Here is an 18,337-nt window from a genome sequence, read left to right on the forward strand (position 1 = left end):
GTAGAAAAGGTGGGATGTTTCATGGTTGCCAGCAGTTTGTCCTGGCAACCAACAGCAGAGTTCAGCTCAGGCGTATGTCATGATGCATGCAGTTATCTATTGTAGTCTTAATTTTGTTATTGAGTGCCATCAATCTCACCTTGTCTTGTAAGCTGCTAGTTGGCATGAGTCTCCTTCAGTCTGATGAGAGGAGATATTGTCCCTTCCATTGGTTCCTGCATCTGTCTATGGGAAACTGGCCATTGTGATGTCAGCGAGCGAAGTGAGTCAGCACTGGAAATCAGCATTGTTTTCAAGCAACCAAACTTCTCTTGTTTTGTAAACATGGCAAGTCTGTCTCACGCAACAACAGATCTGTAATTCTAACCCCCCCAGTTTAACACCTCTGTTCCGCATGTTGGCCTCGGGGGGGTTAACCTCGGTGGTTCCACCCACAAACACGCACGAGCCAATAATATGTCTGCTGTTGTTAGCACTGGCTCAGCTTCCCCGGCCCGCTTACAAATTTGGAAAATGAGCTAAAACCAAATAATAAATGGACATTTTCCTCACGGTTGTTTGTTTCTCAAGGTCTTTCTTTACCTCGCTTGCCCTGTGATGAAATGGAAGCAGACAGGGCTGTTTGTGGGGACTTTCTCCTGAAGCACCGCAGCTGTACTTGCGCTGTGAGCACATGAGCTCCTGTTCTGTGTTTTGGCCAGGTGGGGCGTACGGGTCAGCGTGGACTGCGGAGGGCTCGCTGGGCCTCCACAGGGACCACAGGCACCCGGAATCCCTCCCGGACACGGGCCGGCCCAGAGCGGCCCGGGACACGCTGGGGGGAGGCCTGGCTATCGACACCCTGCCCGACAACATGACCCGTATTGTGGTGAGTACACTGGGGCGTGTGCGTTTCAGTGTGTGAGTGTGCATATGCGTGTGTGTGTAGTATGTGTCCGTGTGTGTGTTGGTGTGTGTGTGTGCCTGCCTATTGCCTGGATTGTAAATTTTTGTAAACAGTTCATCAACCACAGGGCTCTTTGCATCCATTCAGGGATTGCAGCCATTAATCCCCGTTATAACTGGGGCTATGAGTGCTTTGACGGGAGATTTCTCCACCCAGTGAGCTCTGAGGGACAGTGACGGGCAGCCGGTAAACCCCCGCCCCCCGTCCTCATCTCTCACAGGCCCCGCCCTCCCCGCGCGCAGCCGACGGGCCGCTAATTTTACGGCCATTAGTCACCGCTAATTACCGTTTCACAGCGGAGCCGGGGCGCTCCTGAATTAGCGACGGCTCGTTCGCTCCCGCCCTGCGGGGCTGGGTCAGCGGAGGGGCTCGGAGCGCTCCTGATTGCGGCTGCCGCTCGCGGCGCGCTCGGTTCAGAAGGGATGGGCGGACATTTTCCGAAATGCTTTTCCACCGGCGAGAAGGGACGCGTCGGGGCGCCCGAGAGGCAGCGCTCTCGTTCGCTGCTCTTTCCGCTCGAGCTCTGCGGAGGAGCTCTGGCAGGCCCGAAGCGCGCCGAGCTCCGATTGGTCACATCTGCTAGGTAGATCATCTTTTTTTAGGGCCTCGGTGCAACACAGCAGCCCTCTGAAATGAGCAGAGGATGTGCTGTTCTGTCTCTCGCAAAAAAATCTCACTGTCACTCCCGGATTTACTGTACATTCCTGTCAGATGGTGTCAATCTGCGGTAGGATCCTTCAGGGCCTCAGGATATTTGAACAGAGCAGGTCATCGCAGTGGGCTTCAGTCTGGATGAAACACTGTTCGCTGACGTTCGGGCGTGTGACCTGTTTTCTTGTGAATGGGGCTCACCTTGATCTCTCTGTTTTTGATTCCCTGGTAAGGCTGCAATAATGTAGGGTCGGCGGTGAAAATCGAGAGCAGTTGTCCAAAATGTAAGACCTGCGCACCTGCAAGTGGGCCCCCCCTCCATCGCTGCGCTCTGGAAGGGGAGGTGGAGCCTCACCCGGCGCTGTGATTGATGGAAGGCGCTGTTTCCACTCCTCCGCTCGCAGAGATTGACAGATCCTGGGCCACGACTAGCTCTGATATCAATGAATCAAACTAAGGGATGATGACTGGAGGTGTGCCCAATGTGTGTGAGCCAGTGCTCCCCATATAGGGTGTTTGGTCTCTATTAATCAGCAACTATCACACACGCTCACACACATGCATTCGTATGCACACAATCACATTTATGCACACATATGCACACACTCACACATGCGCACATGCACACACACGCTCACACACACACGTATGGACATACACTCACGTGCACACACAAATAAACAGACATACACGCACGTACGCACATGCGCACAAGCACATACGCTCAGACACACACAAACACACAAAACAAAGACACTTGTGCACACACACTTTCATTCAGATACACACACACACACACACACACATTCAGACACACATACACACACACACACACACACACACACACGCACACACACACACACATCCACTTCATGATGTACTTCTGATTTACCCCCACTTTGGTCTTGCGGAGCACATCAAGAGAATGAGGTCTGTGCTGTTCAGACGCCCTGTACCTCATTTGAACCCACACACATGATCAACATCAGACGCAAGCTTAAGATCTGTGGCCCGGAGCGTCAACACCACAAAATTAGGTTCTAAGCCCCCCCACCCCCCCCCCCACCCCGCCTCACCCCATAAGACCCAAGGTTCATACTCTCAAGAACATCCCTTATATGCGTAAGAAGAGACAATGCCTGGCGAAAACAACGCGCCAACAAATCTGCGGATGCTTCAAAGCTTTAGGTGCTTTGATGGTGAGTTATTTGACTGGAAAGTCTGCGCTGTCCCTTCTCAACTCTATCTCGCCTGACCTTATATTAAACAAAGCTGTGGCGCTGCAGATAAACACCCCATTACAGCAGTCTGCCCCAGCTTACCCGAGTACACCCCGTACCCCCCCCCCCCCCCCCTTCCGCTTGTTATGCTCTTCAAGCATTCTTTTTCTGTTTGTTCTGCCACACTCTTTCCCCGTCGGTCTTTCTTTGTCTTTGTTGATCTTTTTCACGGCGGTACTCGCCTCCCGCCATGCGGAGGGGCCCCTGCGCTGCTTTGTCCGTGTCCGTCCGCCATCGCCGTGGAGCACGGACTCCGCTGCACCGCCCTGTTGACGCGTAATGTTTCATTATCCTGTTTTGCATAATCTTAACCTACAGTGCTGGCAGGCCCCTGTTAGCCTGCTGCTAATGTAGCTATGAAGGTTCCGTTGCAGGCCACTGCCCACATGGTGGCACGCGCCGCACCAGCTGTCCTTCATCTCCACGCTCGGCTCCAACCACGGCGCCGTATTTTCACTTTCAATCTGCCTCTACTGTGACTTCGTTCCATCCCACCGACGCAGCACTGTGGGAAACAGTGTGGCCTTTCACTTCTTGTCAAGGACTTTGTCAAGGAGCAGAACCCAATTAGTCTTGCTTATCTGGTAACGGCATAGATTCTCCCCTCGTTCACGGTGTTTGTGTGTGGACACCTGGCCGTGTGTGTGCGTGCGTGTGTGTGTGCGTGTATCCTTGCGTATCCCATTTCTGGAACACGCTGGCAATTATATTTTCCATCAAAATAAAGTGCGTTACGCTTCTCCCCTTTCCCCCGCGTCGCAAATTGAAAACAGGTTCCGCGTTCCTGTCCTGCCAGCTTACAGCGCTGGCTTAAGGGCGGCTGCGTGTGCGCCGGGCTCCTCTGGCGACAGCGGCCAGCCTTCAGCGCGGCCTTCCTCTCTTTCGTCCCCCCCCCCCCGGCCGAGATATGGGAGGAACGGGGAATGGGAGAATCTAGGCCACCTCCTCTATGTGGAGCGCCCGCTGCTCTTAACGTGACTGCTCTACTTTTCCTCCTTCCCGCGATCGTTCCTCTCTGTCACCTTGAGCGAAAGCGCGCATTAATAACGCCTTTGAGCTCCGTGAATCCGTTCAGGCGGGCCGATGAACGTGCCACATAGGTACTTTCACAAGACAGGCTTAAAATGGCAGCGTTTCTGTGAGCACGTGCACGTCTCTCAAAAGCAGATATTAATGGAATCATGGGTTACCGGTTATTGTTTAGCATTTTCCGTTATGTTAGCTTGACACGGTCTGTATCTATCTATCATCTATAAGGGAGTGTCCATGAATTCTTTTTAATGGGACTTGTTCAGGGATTCTCTCTCGGTCCTTGTGTGAACTGTTTTTTTTTGTTTGTTTTTTTTTTGTTGATCCAGCCTAATTGGCCTCTCACAAAATGAAAGAAGCTCTCGACTGAACTGACATCAGTCGATTTTAAAGCCACATGGGGTTAGGAATATGTCTTTCATGCCAAGTCAGATGAATAGATTTATATTCAAGGGCAAACTAATCAGTTCATCGGTTGTGTAGCAGTGTGTGGTGATTCTTTTACTGAAGAAACGGCTTTGCCAAATTCGATTGATGGACTGACTGGTGGTTTGAAGGAATAAGAGATGGGATCACACGGGGATAATGGACACCTTGCTGTTGCTAGGCAGTTTAGGGTAATGGTTGGCTTTTAAATCTTACTACTGGGATCTAAATTTGATTCACGGGAGGTGCCACTGCTGTTGCAGCTTTGAGAAAGGTACTTAACCTGAATTTCTTCCTGCTGTATAAACGGATGTAGAGAGTGTAAGCTGTGTAAGTTTCTGTGGATAGGAGTGTCTGCTAAATGTCTAGACTGTAATGTACTTGAGTTGAGTGTTTGTCCGTAGCAAAGGAAGAGCTGAGAAGCAAAGCCAGGAGTGATGATCCAAATGCTTTTTTAAAAACAAACGTAACCAGGGAAAGGCCAAAGCGAAGGCTTTCACCAAAGAAAACTTTGCAGGACTGCGTCTGAGCCAAACCACACTAAAGTTTGGCGGCTATATTTTCATGTAAAAAGTATTTGAACGGGACATGTTTTACCACTGGATACTTCCAAGAAGAAAGAAAAAACTGATCTGTCTGTAAACAGACTTTGTCAACTTTAGGAGAATTTGCGGCATTCCTTAGCTTGATTTCAAGTTAAACACAAGTAGTGCTCATCATCTGAAAGCAATGGGATCTGCTGTTGTTCACATATTTTAAACCAGCGTTTGGAGTTTGTGGGAGACTAACAGAGCATAAGAAAAGGTCACATGGACTCAAGCCAGCTGAGAGGATGCATTGTGCTCAGGACAAATCGAGACACATAAGCTGCGTTATTCGGATATGTGAGTTTGTGAGTGTGTTTGAGCACATGTGAATGCTTGTTTGTGTGTGTGTGCGTGTGTGTGTGTGTGTATGCGTGCGTGTGTGTGGGTGTGCGTGCGTGCGTGTGTGCGTGTGTGTGTGCGTGCATGTGTGTGTGCGTGCATGTGTGTGGGTGGGCATGCGTGTGTTTGCGTGCGTGTGTGTGTGTGCATGTGTGAGAGAGTAGTATTGGATTTGATGTGCACTAAGAAGCGTGCCCTCCACACATTAGCAACCCTGTCCACAGAAACGTGTGGCTGGCCACTTCATTTCACTTTGCTACTTGCCAGCTGTGCTGTGAGCTCATTGCAGTCCAAAGCACTGTACGACTTATGTAACTGATGCAGTCTGACTGCGTAAACAGAGGAGTCGCCAATCCTCAATTAACTGTATTTTGATTCGCGGGGACCGGTTATAATGTATACCTGACTGGTCCATTCTTGCTAGCCTCTTTCTAATATGGGATCTATTGGATTATGCCAAGCAATATGGGGTAAAGGTATGGTTGCTACCTTCAGGGAAAAGCTTTTGATTGTGAAGACCACAGTTGCCTTTTTTTACCTGTAGTTTTTGTGGTTGTCATGGGTTTAACTGCTCTGTGTATGATGAAAATTAGGGACGGTTTGAGTTTGTCACTCAAAATGCTCCTCTCTCTGTCTCTCTCTTTCTCTCTCTGTCTCTCTCTCTCTCTCTCTCTCTCTCTCTATGTCTCTCTCTCAGGAGGACTCTCAGAAGTACTACTCTTGGCGCAGTTATGGCCCAACAGACAAGCGCACAGAGGAGCTGTGGGTGGACCTGGGTGCTGTGGAGCACAGTCACGTCAGAGTGCATGGTATCCTGTCCAACACACGGCGTCAGGCTGTGGTGAGAGTCACACACAGACATACACGCACACACACACACACGCTCACACGCACGCTCACACACACACAGACACACAAACACGCGCACACACATACACACACACACACACACACACACGCACACACACACACAAACGCATGCACACACACCCACAAACACACACACACACATACGCAGACACACGCACTCACACACAGCTTGTGCTATGACATATGGACATAATGTTCCAATGTGAAATCTCTTTTGTGACTTCTCTCAGCTGAAGCCAGTGTTTCCCCTCATTAAGCAATGGGTTCTGCCTCTGGGTGCTATTTAGCCCGTAATGTTTATTTTCTTCTCATGTACCATGGAAGGATAACTGCTTGCTGATTTACTTTATACTTGGGCATGTTAAATTGACTATTCAAGGCTATGTCATGATGCTATGGTAATTTTAAAAGTTACCGTACATGGTTTGAGTTTTGTATTAATAATCCGGTGTGCTTGCCCTAAAAGCTCAATTTTGGTTTCTTCTGACCAGAACATCTGGTACCAGTCAAAGTTCCAATGCTGAACTGAACTGAGCCAGATTAAGTATAGAGTAACGATCAAAGACCTCCCCCCGGGTTGCTCACCGACGTTATACAGCATGATTTAATATGGCTCAGTAGTGCTATCCTTGTGATGGGCGGGTGCACTGTATATCCTGTTTGTGATGTTATGAGAATGTTTTGCAGAATGGTGAATAACCGTGCTCATTTAGGTCATTGTCATGTGGAATCAAAAGTCTCTCTCTCTCTCTCTCTCTCTCTTCTCTATCTCTATCTCCAGCGGGTGGCCCTATCATTTGATTTCCCCTTCTACGGACACTATCTGAGGCAAATCACCATAGCAACAGGAGGTACATTAGTGTTACTAATGCAGACTGACTCCTCAGCATCCATTATTACATGCCTGCAAATTTAGTCAGACATATAATTTATTTGGGCAATTTACATCGCTCACTCATTCAGGTTCCTGTTTATATTGTTGTCAGCAGCCCCAGAAGCATTGTACAGTAGGCGTGTGTCTGGGTCTATTTTGTGTTCTTAGAATAATAACTGTGTCCTGATAAGTATGCAATGGATTCCCATTACTGAAGCCTAAAATAGCTTTTTATGGAGCTGACGCTAATTAAGGGAATGGATTCATTAATGAAAAATGTATATTCTGGTCCCCCTTCCTGATTGAAAATTTTTTTGAATCCGCCAGGCTCCTGCCAGCCTGAACACAGACAGTCTCTCCCCATGTGCAGTCCTTTGTCTCTTTCGCAGTTCCTCCACTTAATTCCCATATGACAGGGGCTTAATAATTAATTCCAGTCCTTATTAGCATGTGCCGCTGTGTTAGTGAGAATGGTTCATGGCTTTCCCGGGGGACTTTTTTTGGAGTTATTGCCATTTCCCTCATTGAACTGGTGCATGCAAGCAAAGAGCTTGTGCTGTGGAAACAAACAACCTCCCTCCTACAAACAGGCTGGTTAGGCTCTTTAAAAGCTGGCGCTAAAATTAGTTGGGAATAAGTTTGCCTCATCTGACGTGCGTACAGCATACATACGTCACTAAGAGGCGGGTGGTCCTCGCAGTGAAAATTCGCACAAGGTCTTAATTACTCAGATGGAGGCCGTAAGACAGGGTTAATTTTTTTTAAAGACCTAATGCAAAGATTTCCTCTACGCGATACTTTGGAAACCAGTAAATTGCGGTATCTTTGATATATATTTTTATATGTTCGTGCAATTATTACCGATTACCACATGTGCGCATGTCATTTGTTTTGTAAACTTTGTTTTAGCTTGTTGGTCTGAGATGTAATATTGCAAAATCACCCTTGTGAAACTGCACTGATTATCTGATTACCATAGGCTGCATTCATAGGCTACATTCAGACCGCAGTTAAAGTGACCCAGCTTCGTGACAGAGCTTAAAAGTTTTTAGAACAGTGTGAACGGCAGAAACCAGATGGATTGGCACCTTTTCAGTTCTAATTTGTGCCACATCTGTGTGTGGAAATAAATTGGATATTCAGCCACGCAACTTGTGCCTTTTGTGTGTGTGATGTTCAAATTGGAATCGTTCAGTCAACACATGCGTTTAGTATGCTTGTGTAAGCTAGTTAGCCCGGATATGCCCTCGATCAAGGACAGGGCTGGTACAGAAGGGCATTCCCTGCACAACCGGAGGTACCCTGGCTTTTTGTGTGTCTTTCTCCACATAGCTGAAGGTTTTCATAATTCTGCATTGACCGCAGTGTTGGGTCGCTTTCAAAAATGAATATGAATTGTCAGTCTAAAGATTGGATATTATTACAAGGGGATGCCTACCAGATTTCAAAAACTGGCACAACCATTGACATTTGATTTTGAAGTTACCATAATGTGTTGGCAGTCAAGGGAGGGTAAACTTAGGACAACATTGGCCCTTCCTTGAGCTAATTAAGTTAGCGCATTTGCATTAAACGGACTGTTCAAGCACATTGAAACAAAGTTTGTGTTGTTGTTCAGCCTGTTCCTGAAGTGTCGAAGTGTCCCTGAGCAAGACACCTAACCCCTAACTGCTCTGGTGAATGCGAGGCATCAATTGTAAAGCGCTTTGGATAAAAAGCGCTATATAAATGCAGACCATTTACCATTTAAGTGGCTCTTTTGTCGCATTTATAATACCTTAGTAAGCTCTACATGAAGCTTCATAAGGTTACATCAATACAGTATTATTACCAGCTTATAGCAACGACAGGAAGTTTCATCAGACGTGACGTGTCGTCACAGTTTATCATTGCATACTTCATAAACATGCCAGTTGTTAAAGGCAAGTCATTTTTCGTGTATGGCAAAGGTTATAGCTGTTAGTTAAAACTGCTTATCTCATTGTGAGAGCACATGTTAACCCTGGTATTTTTAAACTTTTAGTCAAAGAGGAATGCCACTTTTGATTGATGTATTGCAAAACCGGTGACTAAACCAGCATAGATTCAGTTTTATTTTGTGATTCTATCTGTTATTCATCATCTGTATTTGCTTTATGTCTTCTTGTCTGTATGGTTTCTTTGAATAGAATGAGATAAAGATGAAAACCAATTGAGAATGTCAGTTCAAACTGAGAAATATCAGTATTTTACTGCATGAAGACCCTGTTTCATTTTAATTTTCACAGATAAAAATGATTTATGCCTCCCATGCCTTCACTTCACTTTAGTGGATGTTTTATGTCACATCTTTATCACAAAAAAGGAATGACAATTTCATTGTTAAATGTGACCTAGCAGAGGTAAATGGCCATTAACCGTATATATATTCTTTATATTGTTTGGAATTTAAATAAAAATAATATGCATGTATTCAGTATGTTTGCATAAATTTCATTTCTTTATTGTGTTAAAATCCCAAGAATGTCCTGGGTATATCTGACCCAGGTTAGCAGTTTCACAGGCGTTAGTAAGTAAACAGAACCTGAGGGTTAAGCAGGGTGTTGCCATGTTGTTTGTTCTGTTCCCTCGAGTGGCATACTGGTAGACAACCTCACTTTCGATTCTCAATAAACCGTAAATCCACTGTAGCCACCCCTCTCTGGACTTCTCTATGTGTGGTTAATTTAGACACAGATCCAGACCTCTCAGTTATGGTACTGGGCTCATGACCTCTAAGGGCATTTGGTCTGTCAATTAGAAAGATTCCCTCCCCATCCTCAGTGAAGGAGAGGGAGGGGTATACACAGCCGACAAAATGCAGGGATATAGCACCACCATCAGTGAGGCTTACAACCTCAGAGCAATAGAATAAAGATCAGTGAAATATGCCGACTTGATTCTCTGACCTTTAACCTCTTGTATCCCTTAGGATTCATCTTCACAGGGGAAGTCACGCATCGCATGCTGACGGCCACTCAATACATCGCCCCGCTCATGGCCAACTTCGACCCTAGTTACTCCAGGAACTCCACCGTGCAGTACCTGGACAACGGTGAGCACTTGTCACTGGGGCCGGGGTAGGCTGTACAATGACCTCATATCTATCTTTAACGTTTGACCTTTGCCCTCCCAACAGAGGACGTGTTTGTGGTGCAGTGGGACAAGGTGCGGCTGCAGGACCAGGAGGCGCAGGGGGTGTTCACTTTCCAGGTTGCCCTCCACCGCACCGGGACCATCGTCTTCAGCTACAGAGATGTGGGTCCGGCTCCCTAACGCTCCACTTGCTGTTCTTTACTGCCATCTAGCACGTTACATACATTCCGGGCAATATACAGTGCAAAGAAATGGGAACGAAGGGCAGTAATTCCCCAGAGGGGGAAAACCGTAGCCCCTCTTATGAGAGAAAGCAAGTGCAAGATGTGTACACTTGATTGACAACTTGTCGTCTACCCTTGAAACTAAGTTGTATAAACAAGAATAAAACTACCCAAATGAGTATTATACGAACAAGAACAAAGAACAGCAGGGTATGAAAAGATAAAAGGATATTACATTTAATCAGGTGATAGGGCTGGTGAAGGTGGAAGGGTGGGGCGGTGCGGAGGCGCTGAGATGTAGTTTGAAGAGGTGGTTCTCCAGTCTATGTCGGAAGGTGGTGAATGTTTCTCTTATTCTGACCACAGTGGAAATAGCTCATTCCACCACCGCAGGGCCATTTTTTCTCACTCTCCTTCTCTAATTACTCTCCCGCCTCTCCCTCCCCCTCCTCTGTCCCAGGTTCCATTGTCGGTGGAGGAAATAAGCTCAGATACACACCCAGTGAAGGTGGGCTTATCTGATGCCTTCATGGCCCATCTCGCCGCATCACAGGCCCCAGGTCAGTCACACACCATGAGTCAGACACAGGCCCCAGGTCAGTCACACACCATTGGTCAGTCACAGGACCCAGGTCAGTCACACACCATGAGTCAGTCACAGGCCCCAGGTCAGTCACACCCCATGAGTCAGTCACAGGCCCCAGGTCAGTCACACACCATGAGTCAGTCCAGCCCCAGATCAGTCCACACCATGAGTCAGTCACAGGCCCCAGGTCAGTCACACACCATCTGGTCAGTCACAGGACCCAGGTCAGTCACACACCATGAGTCAGTCACAGGCCCCAGGTCAGTCACACCCCATGAGTCAGTCACAGGCCCCAGATCAGTCACACACCATGAGTCAGTCTCAGGCCCCAGATCAGTCACACACCATGAGTCAGTCACAGATCCCAGATCAGTCACAGACCATTGGTCAGTCACAGGACCCAGGTCAGTCACACACCATGAGTCAGTCACAGGCCCCAGGTCAGTCACACCCCATGAGTCAGTCACAGGCCCCAGATCAGTTCCAGCAGTTTCATTTTATGCGGCTGGTGTTGAAGTGATATTTGTTTTGTGTGTGAGTGTATGTATATGTGCAGGGCAGGGTGTTTATATGTCTGAGCACATGGTTTGTTGTCTGTAGATTCACGACGACAAACAATCTACGAGTATCATCGAGTGGAGATAGACACAACAAAGATCACCAACCACTCTGCCTTTGAGTTCACCCCACTGCCCAGTGAGTACCTCTACCTCCCAGCCAATTACGGACAATCAGTCTGTACCACAGAAGGACATGGACTTTTGCCAATGGCTGCCAGAATCAAAGAATACGCAATAACATTGTCCACAATTAATCTGCTCTGACAAAATTCATTTTACTCTTGTTGCATCTCATCACATCCTATTATATTACATTACATTACATTAATTTAGAAGATGCTCTTTTTCAAAGTGATTAACAATATAGGAGAAAGAGAAGTGCATTCTCTTGATTAATATGAACATTAGTGCCAGAACATGCCCAGACCAGCGAGTAAAGATGCAACATCCCTGAAGCACCAGTGTAACTTAACTATGCTAACAAATAAACAAACTAAAAAATTTGAAATGCAAACAGTCTAATTCCACAACACGCCCTAAGAGAACAATAAAACCACAGATATACCCTAAATAGAGAGCCTGACAAGAAGGGAATTGCAATACCCCAGGTGTGAGAGCACCAGGGCCTGGACTAGGAGCTATTATTCTTGGTTCCTGGTTATGGTTATACACTTTGTTGTACGTCGCTCTGGATAAGAGCGTCTGCCAAATGCCTGTAATGTAATTGGAGGGCCCCAAGGAAAGCCACTTCGGTGGCCTGTGGCAGGCGTGTTTGCCACAGTGGCGCCCAACGTGGGGCTGCTCCGGCACAGCAAAGAGACACAGAGAGATGATGTTCAAGCAGTCCACATTTATTTTCACGAGGGTTTGGCAAGATGGTAACGCCAAAGTGAGCAGATGTAACCCAGTCATGACGAAGCTCCCCGTGTGAGTGGGGATGGCAGATTTAACCTGTGCGCAGTGATTACCTCACTACGCACAGGTGCAGCCACTCTGTCCTGAGCCCAATTAGCCTGCGCAATTATTAATTCTTAACCAATTATCCAATTGGCCAGGTCTAATTAGCTTGACCCAGGGCAGGTGTGGCTGCTTAAACCAGCCATCCCCACACCACAGTAATGTAATGTAATGTCAGAATCTCCAGTTGTATAGACAGAATGTACATGCCCGGAGAACGGACAGCTGGTCGTCTTGGGTAACCGTAGTAAGAGCTCTGAATTAGCTCTCCTGTAGCGCCTACATTACAGGAGAGGCATTAAAGTCATGGAGACTTGGGTGGTAAGTATAGCACCACAGTCTTAGCTGGATTGAGCTTTAGACAATGGTCCACCATACAGCATGACAGGTCCTTCAGTCTGGCTTGGATTGTGAGACAAAAAGTCTCTCTTGCACTTCTATAAAGACTGCCTGAGTTAAATTAACACTGATTGTATTCACATTTCTTTTTACTGTCGAATGTTGCATGTCCTGTGTCCCTAAGCCCTGCCCTCCTGTGATTTCGTTCCTCAGCCTGCCTGCAGCACGGGAGCTGCGACAGCTGCATCTCCTCCAACCTGACGTCTGGCTGTGGCTGGTGCAACGTCATTCAGAGGTGAGAGAGACAGGGGCACAGCCAGGACTGGAGCCCACAGCTCTTTGTGTGTATGTACACTACATGGCCAAAAGTATGTGGGTACCTGACATCCAACATCTCACCCAAAATTATGGACATTACTGTGAAGTTGGTCCTCCCTTTGCCACTATAACAACTTTCACTCTTCTGTGAAGGCTTTATCCAAGATGTTGGAGCATTGCTGTAGAGATTTGCTTCCATTCAGCCAGAAGAGCATTAGTGAGGTCAGGCACAGCTTGGGCTATTAGGCCTGGCTTGCAGTTGCTTTTCCAGTTGATCCCAAAGGTGTTGGATGGGGTTGAGATCAGGGCTCTGTGCAGTCCTGTCAAGTTCTTCCACACCATGTATTTGTAAGTAGGTATGTGTGTGCACACGTGCGTGTGTATTTTGTTTATTTTTTATTTTATCTTTATTTAACCAGGAGTATCCCTTTCAGATCAAAATCTCTTTGTAAGGGGGACCTGACATAAAACACAAACTTATCTAACAAGACAGTTGACAATCTAGTTAAAGACATCAAATGGGGAATGAGACTATAGTGTAACAGTAATTAAAGAGCAGAGCAGGGGTTAAAAGCAGGAGCATACTATGAAAATAGTAATGTATTACTAAAATCAGCAATTGAAATTAATTTGTCAAGTCAAACATTTTTCTGCAGATTGTTCCAGCTGTAAGGAGTAAAATATATTAAGCCCAGCTTTCAAAATTCAGTAGAGGGACGAGGAAATTGAAAAAGTATCACATCCCTAGAGTGGAGGTGATAACTATGTGAAATTCGAATTAGCAGACCGCTGAGGTAGGAAGGAATTAGACCAATTATTGTTTTATAGATGAATACATACCATTGGATCGATCTGCATAGGTGTAAAGAAGTCAACCCAGACCATTCATATGCGAGTCAGTGATGGCTTAAGGATTTAGCACCTGTAATGAAGTGCAAAGCATTACGGTAAACTGTATCCAATTCCTGTAAAGTAGTAATGTTGCCAGAGTCCAAAAATAGAACAAGTCTTTGCTTTGCTAGCATGAGGCGAGTGCGAGAGACTCTGGGAAATGGGAAACAGTTTGGGGTGAGTAATCCTTGCGCTCTTCGCTCAGTTGGAACAATAAACAAAGCCTGTGGTCTTTTGTTTCCTTTTGGTCATCAGCAGAAACTGTGAGATGCGGATATGAGCGCAGCTCCTGTCCCAGAATTCCACGGAACTGACAGAACACGTCTATTGTTCTCTTTGCGGCGTTTCTCGAGGACAATGACCAAATCGTCTGGGCCAGCCCAACGGAAATTATTCAAACCATTCAAATGGATGCAATTTAAGGAAAAGCCTAATCGTCATAAATTATCTCTAAGAAGGCCCAAATGGCAAGAGCTTTCTCTCATTTGGCTAAATTGTGGGACGTTGCATAACGTCTTGTGTCCTACTTCACTCCAAGTCGGAGGATGAGATGAAGTGTTTGAGCAGGTCTTTGTCGCTGACGTCACCTGTTTGCTTTGGACAAACAGCACGCATGACTCACTCCTATTTCTTTTCTTTTTTTTTTTGCAAAACCATTCTTTGCACAGCAACGTTAAGGACCAATTTTGATCAGTATTTTGAACAGAAGAGATCATTAATTGTCCTGATTTCGTACTACCAAAACCAAGGGCTACCAACAAGACTAAAAAGAGCTGAGCTGGAAATGGCTCATGAAATGAGGACACTAAAGTAAAAAGCTTTCGTATCAGAAGTACTCACTGTATGTTACATGCTCTTCAAAAAAAAGCTGCACAAACAAAAACAAAAAGTGGTTTAGCATGCAGATTAGTTTTTCAGTTTTTCAATCAGTTTCTATCAATGTTTTCCAATTGAATTGTAATTCCGTGCATTCATTTATTGTAATTCACCTTTCAGTGAAATAAGTCAGAACTATTGCTTGCATGGATCATTTTTCACACATAGAACACAGAAACACATAAATGTAAATGATAAAAGCATTTGTTTCTTTGTCATTGATGTTTTCATCTCTTTGTCTATTGTAATATATTAAGCAGGTGTAACTGATATGAAATTGTACTAAAATGAACTTAGTAAAATTTTGTATCAGTTACACCTGCCTTAATATGATTTGATTAATTGTTTCAGAAGTTAAAATACATCAGAAACATTCATAATAGCACATGTATATACTGCTGTAGTTGATTAACATGTTGTGAAATGTACTACCGCAGTGTCTTGCTAGTAAATTATAGGCACGCAGTTCTCATATTGCCAGTACCACCAGATGCCACAGTAGCATAGAAACCGCCCTCATTGTCACATGGTATAGTAAGCGGCAGAATATTTTGTTGGACGTCTAAGGATAGCATTGGAGTTAACACTTCAAATGAATTGTGGAGAGGTCCTATACTGCAGACAGAATATTTTCCTCTTCCTCCCTCTTCCTCTTTTTACAATTCTCTGAGAGCACTGTAAAAATCGCAACCATAGCTACACTCTCAGAGATAAGCAGCTCTGTGATTATGAATGTGTTCCTGCAGTGTGTTAGCGTAGAGTATGAACCTTAACCTGCAATGTCATTTTTGACGAAGCAGGCCCATTTTTTATGTCCCTAAGGTTTATATTGACGTCTTCCACACGCTGTTAAGTGCAGACCCTTGTGGACTTGACAGATTTCCTGTTGGCTGCCCTACCCTTTTCACTGGTGCTTTGGGTACTGTTTTCCAGTGCATCTTGGGAAAACACCTGGGGTTGTGTTTGTGGCAGCAGCAAACGCAGTTTGTTGATTTCGGCTTAGCAGTGTTGTTGGCACTGGAGTGTAACTCGCAATGTCAAATACGCAAGCCTGTGAACATGGCAGGCCACAATATCGAAGTCATTCATTGCTGAAGTGTCAGTTGATGAAAGCCATGTTTTTAAACACTCGTACCCTCGGCAGTGTAGTTCCGGCCCATGTAAGAGCCACATAAATCATATGTTGATATAGGCGTTAGAGGTCACTGAGTTTATAATATCAGGTCAGATACCCCAGATATATCAGCAGAGTGTGAGCATAGTTTCTGACTTTATAACTGACAGTCCACTCTCAAGGTGCTAACCACCAGAGACACTGAAAGGACAGCGGAGCAGTCACAGTCAATATGGCTAGCGCCTGTTCGGTTCCTGGTATGGTGCCATTGTTATGTGGAAAATGTGTCTCTAAAGATCAAAAAACAAACTTAATGTTTGGAAAGGCTTAAAAGAGAACAGCATACATTTCTGTGACAAAAATAGCTTGGCTAATGGGCTGGCATGCATGCATTTGTGTGGATTTCTGTTGTGTGTGTGTGTTTGTGTGTGTGTGTGTGAGAGAGAGAGAGAGAGAGAGAGAGAGAGAGAGTGTACACAAGCACATTTGTATGTGTGTGTATCTGTCCTCGGTTCCACTCTCTGATATCCTGAGAGTGGGCCAAGAACAACACCAGAGGAGATCCATGAACATGCAGCCACAGGGTGCTCATCCCATACCTCTTTTATCGCCTCGTTCAGATACAGGCTGTTCTCTCCTGAGCTAACTGCCTCTTCCTGTGGTTGGGGAAAGAGTTTTGTGCAGCCAATGCCATAACTAAAATATCTCATCATTAAACACCATTTCTATACCACTGTCCGAACACTGATAAAGCACAGGTTTTTCGTGACTGATTTTTTCCGTGTATCTGGTTTGACTTTAGTACAGATGGCATAACTTGGAAGCCACAGTCTCCCTCGGTCCTACACGGAATCAAGCTGGGAGGCCTAGAATAGAAGACATAGAAGAGAATAGAATCAGGAATTTGACAGAGAGCTCCAGACAGAATAACACCACAGCATGCAAAGACAAGGGAGCAGGATTTTGCATATGTGAGTAATAGAACATCAAGTGTAAACAGATACACAAATGAGGTCTGAAGGAAAGGCTGGTCTCTGTAGGTCCCCGCGTGAGACGAATGCTCCTCACGGCTAATGCTGCTGTGGACAGGCTGGATCCCCTGCTGGGACTGTGACTGTGATTGGGTCCAGACGACTCTTACCAAGGCAAAAAGTTTCAATGGAGTTCAATATAAGAACCATGACCACAGGCCAAGACCAAGACTGAGCGTACAGCCATTTCAGTGCGAGCCCAAGAGTGAAGTCAAGGCATTGTTTAGCATAAACCAATTAAACTTAACAAGAACAAGCCCACAAATCTGTACCTGTGGTACAAAACCATGGTCTAAGAGTTACATCATCGCAGCTGGTTTGAGTCTGTGGGGAAAGTTGTACAGGGAGAGCATACTGCATGTTCCGTGATGTGGTTTCCCCATCAGGCCACAGTGCTTTGCATTGGGTCTACGTTTTCTTGGCAGTACGCTTGTTGGTGAGGAGAGGAGAACTGCTTTTGTTTATTTTTAAATCTCTGCTCCATTTTCTTCCCAGCTGTGTCAAAGGAAAAACCTCACGCTCGCCAGGAGCGCAGGCTGGACCCTATAGCAGTTTTAGCTTCGGCCTCGGCTGGCAATGACCAGGAGTCAGCAGCAGGGGGTGCCGGCTTCACCCTCACTGCGGTAGAGAGGATTTCCATTGGCCAGGGTTCCAGCTGCGTCAATCACGATTAGCAGGGGCACAGCTGCATTAGTCCTTCCCAATGACATGCCAGGCATCCACAGGTTACAATTCATCAGTCAACCAGTGCTAGTTCTCTCCTGTAGCACTGTCTGGACTAAAGTGTAAAATATCTAATGGGCTTGCAGGAGAGGACGTTGGAGGAGTGCATGGACTTAAGTGGGGGTATTTCTCATGTGTAGGTGGGGGGTTGATAGTGATTCCTCCTTAGGCACTCAGTAGGTTCTTCAATAAGGAGAAAAACAAAAAAGTGAAATGTTGTAGAAAAAAGCAAATTATATTTTGCATTTTGTATAGTTCACTTCTGATGTAGGCAGGTGTAGCTTGGTTGGACCCATAACACAGCCATACGTGTTTATGTACCTTTCCTATGTGTGTAAATGTTTGTGATTGCTCTACACCCGCACTCATCCAGTCTAGTCGTTTTCAGCTGGTCTGTTGGAAGTGTGAGGTCCCACCTGTTCACGCTCCTCTGGACGTGCCTCATGTTGAGCGTGTGCTGTAGCCATGGCATGCCTGCAGTTCTGGCCTGGTATGCTGTCCTTACGCATGTGTCTGTTTCAGGTGCTCAGATGGAATAGACAGACACAGACAGGAGTGGCTGGACTATGGCTGCTCAGAGGAGGTAGGAGAAAATGAGAATT

General features: G+C 46.0%; 1 protein-coding gene across 4 annotated transcripts in view; it reads left to right on the forward strand.

The window, feature by feature from the left end:
• plxdc1 (plexin domain containing 1) overlaps window positions 1–18,337 on the forward strand; it is a 45,930-nt gene that overhangs the window by 18,797 nt on the left and 8,796 nt on the right. For all 4 annotated transcript variants that reach the window (XM_064321917.1, XM_064321918.1, XM_064321915.1 and 1 more), the window contains exons 2-10: window positions 702–868; window positions 5,956–6,099; window positions 6,910–6,979; window positions 9,953–10,075; window positions 10,160–10,278; window positions 10,801–10,900; window positions 11,527–11,622; window positions 12,996–13,077; window positions 18,258–18,318. In XM_064321917.1, the coding sequence (XP_064177987.1) occupies window positions 702–868; window positions 5,956–6,099; window positions 6,910–6,979; window positions 9,953–10,075; window positions 10,160–10,278; window positions 10,801–10,900; window positions 11,527–11,622; window positions 12,996–13,077; window positions 18,258–18,318 (962 nt within the window). The remainder of the gene's footprint in view (window positions 1–701; window positions 869–5,955; window positions 6,100–6,909; window positions 6,980–9,952; window positions 10,076–10,159; window positions 10,279–10,800; window positions 10,901–11,526; window positions 11,623–12,995; window positions 13,078–18,257; window positions 18,319–18,337) is intronic.

Source organism: Anguilla rostrata, chromosome 2 (assembly GCF_018555375.3).
Source record: "Anguilla rostrata isolate EN2019 chromosome 2, ASM1855537v3, whole genome shotgun sequence".
Lineage (NCBI taxonomy): Eukaryota > Metazoa > Chordata > Actinopteri > Anguilliformes > Anguillidae > Anguilla > Anguilla rostrata.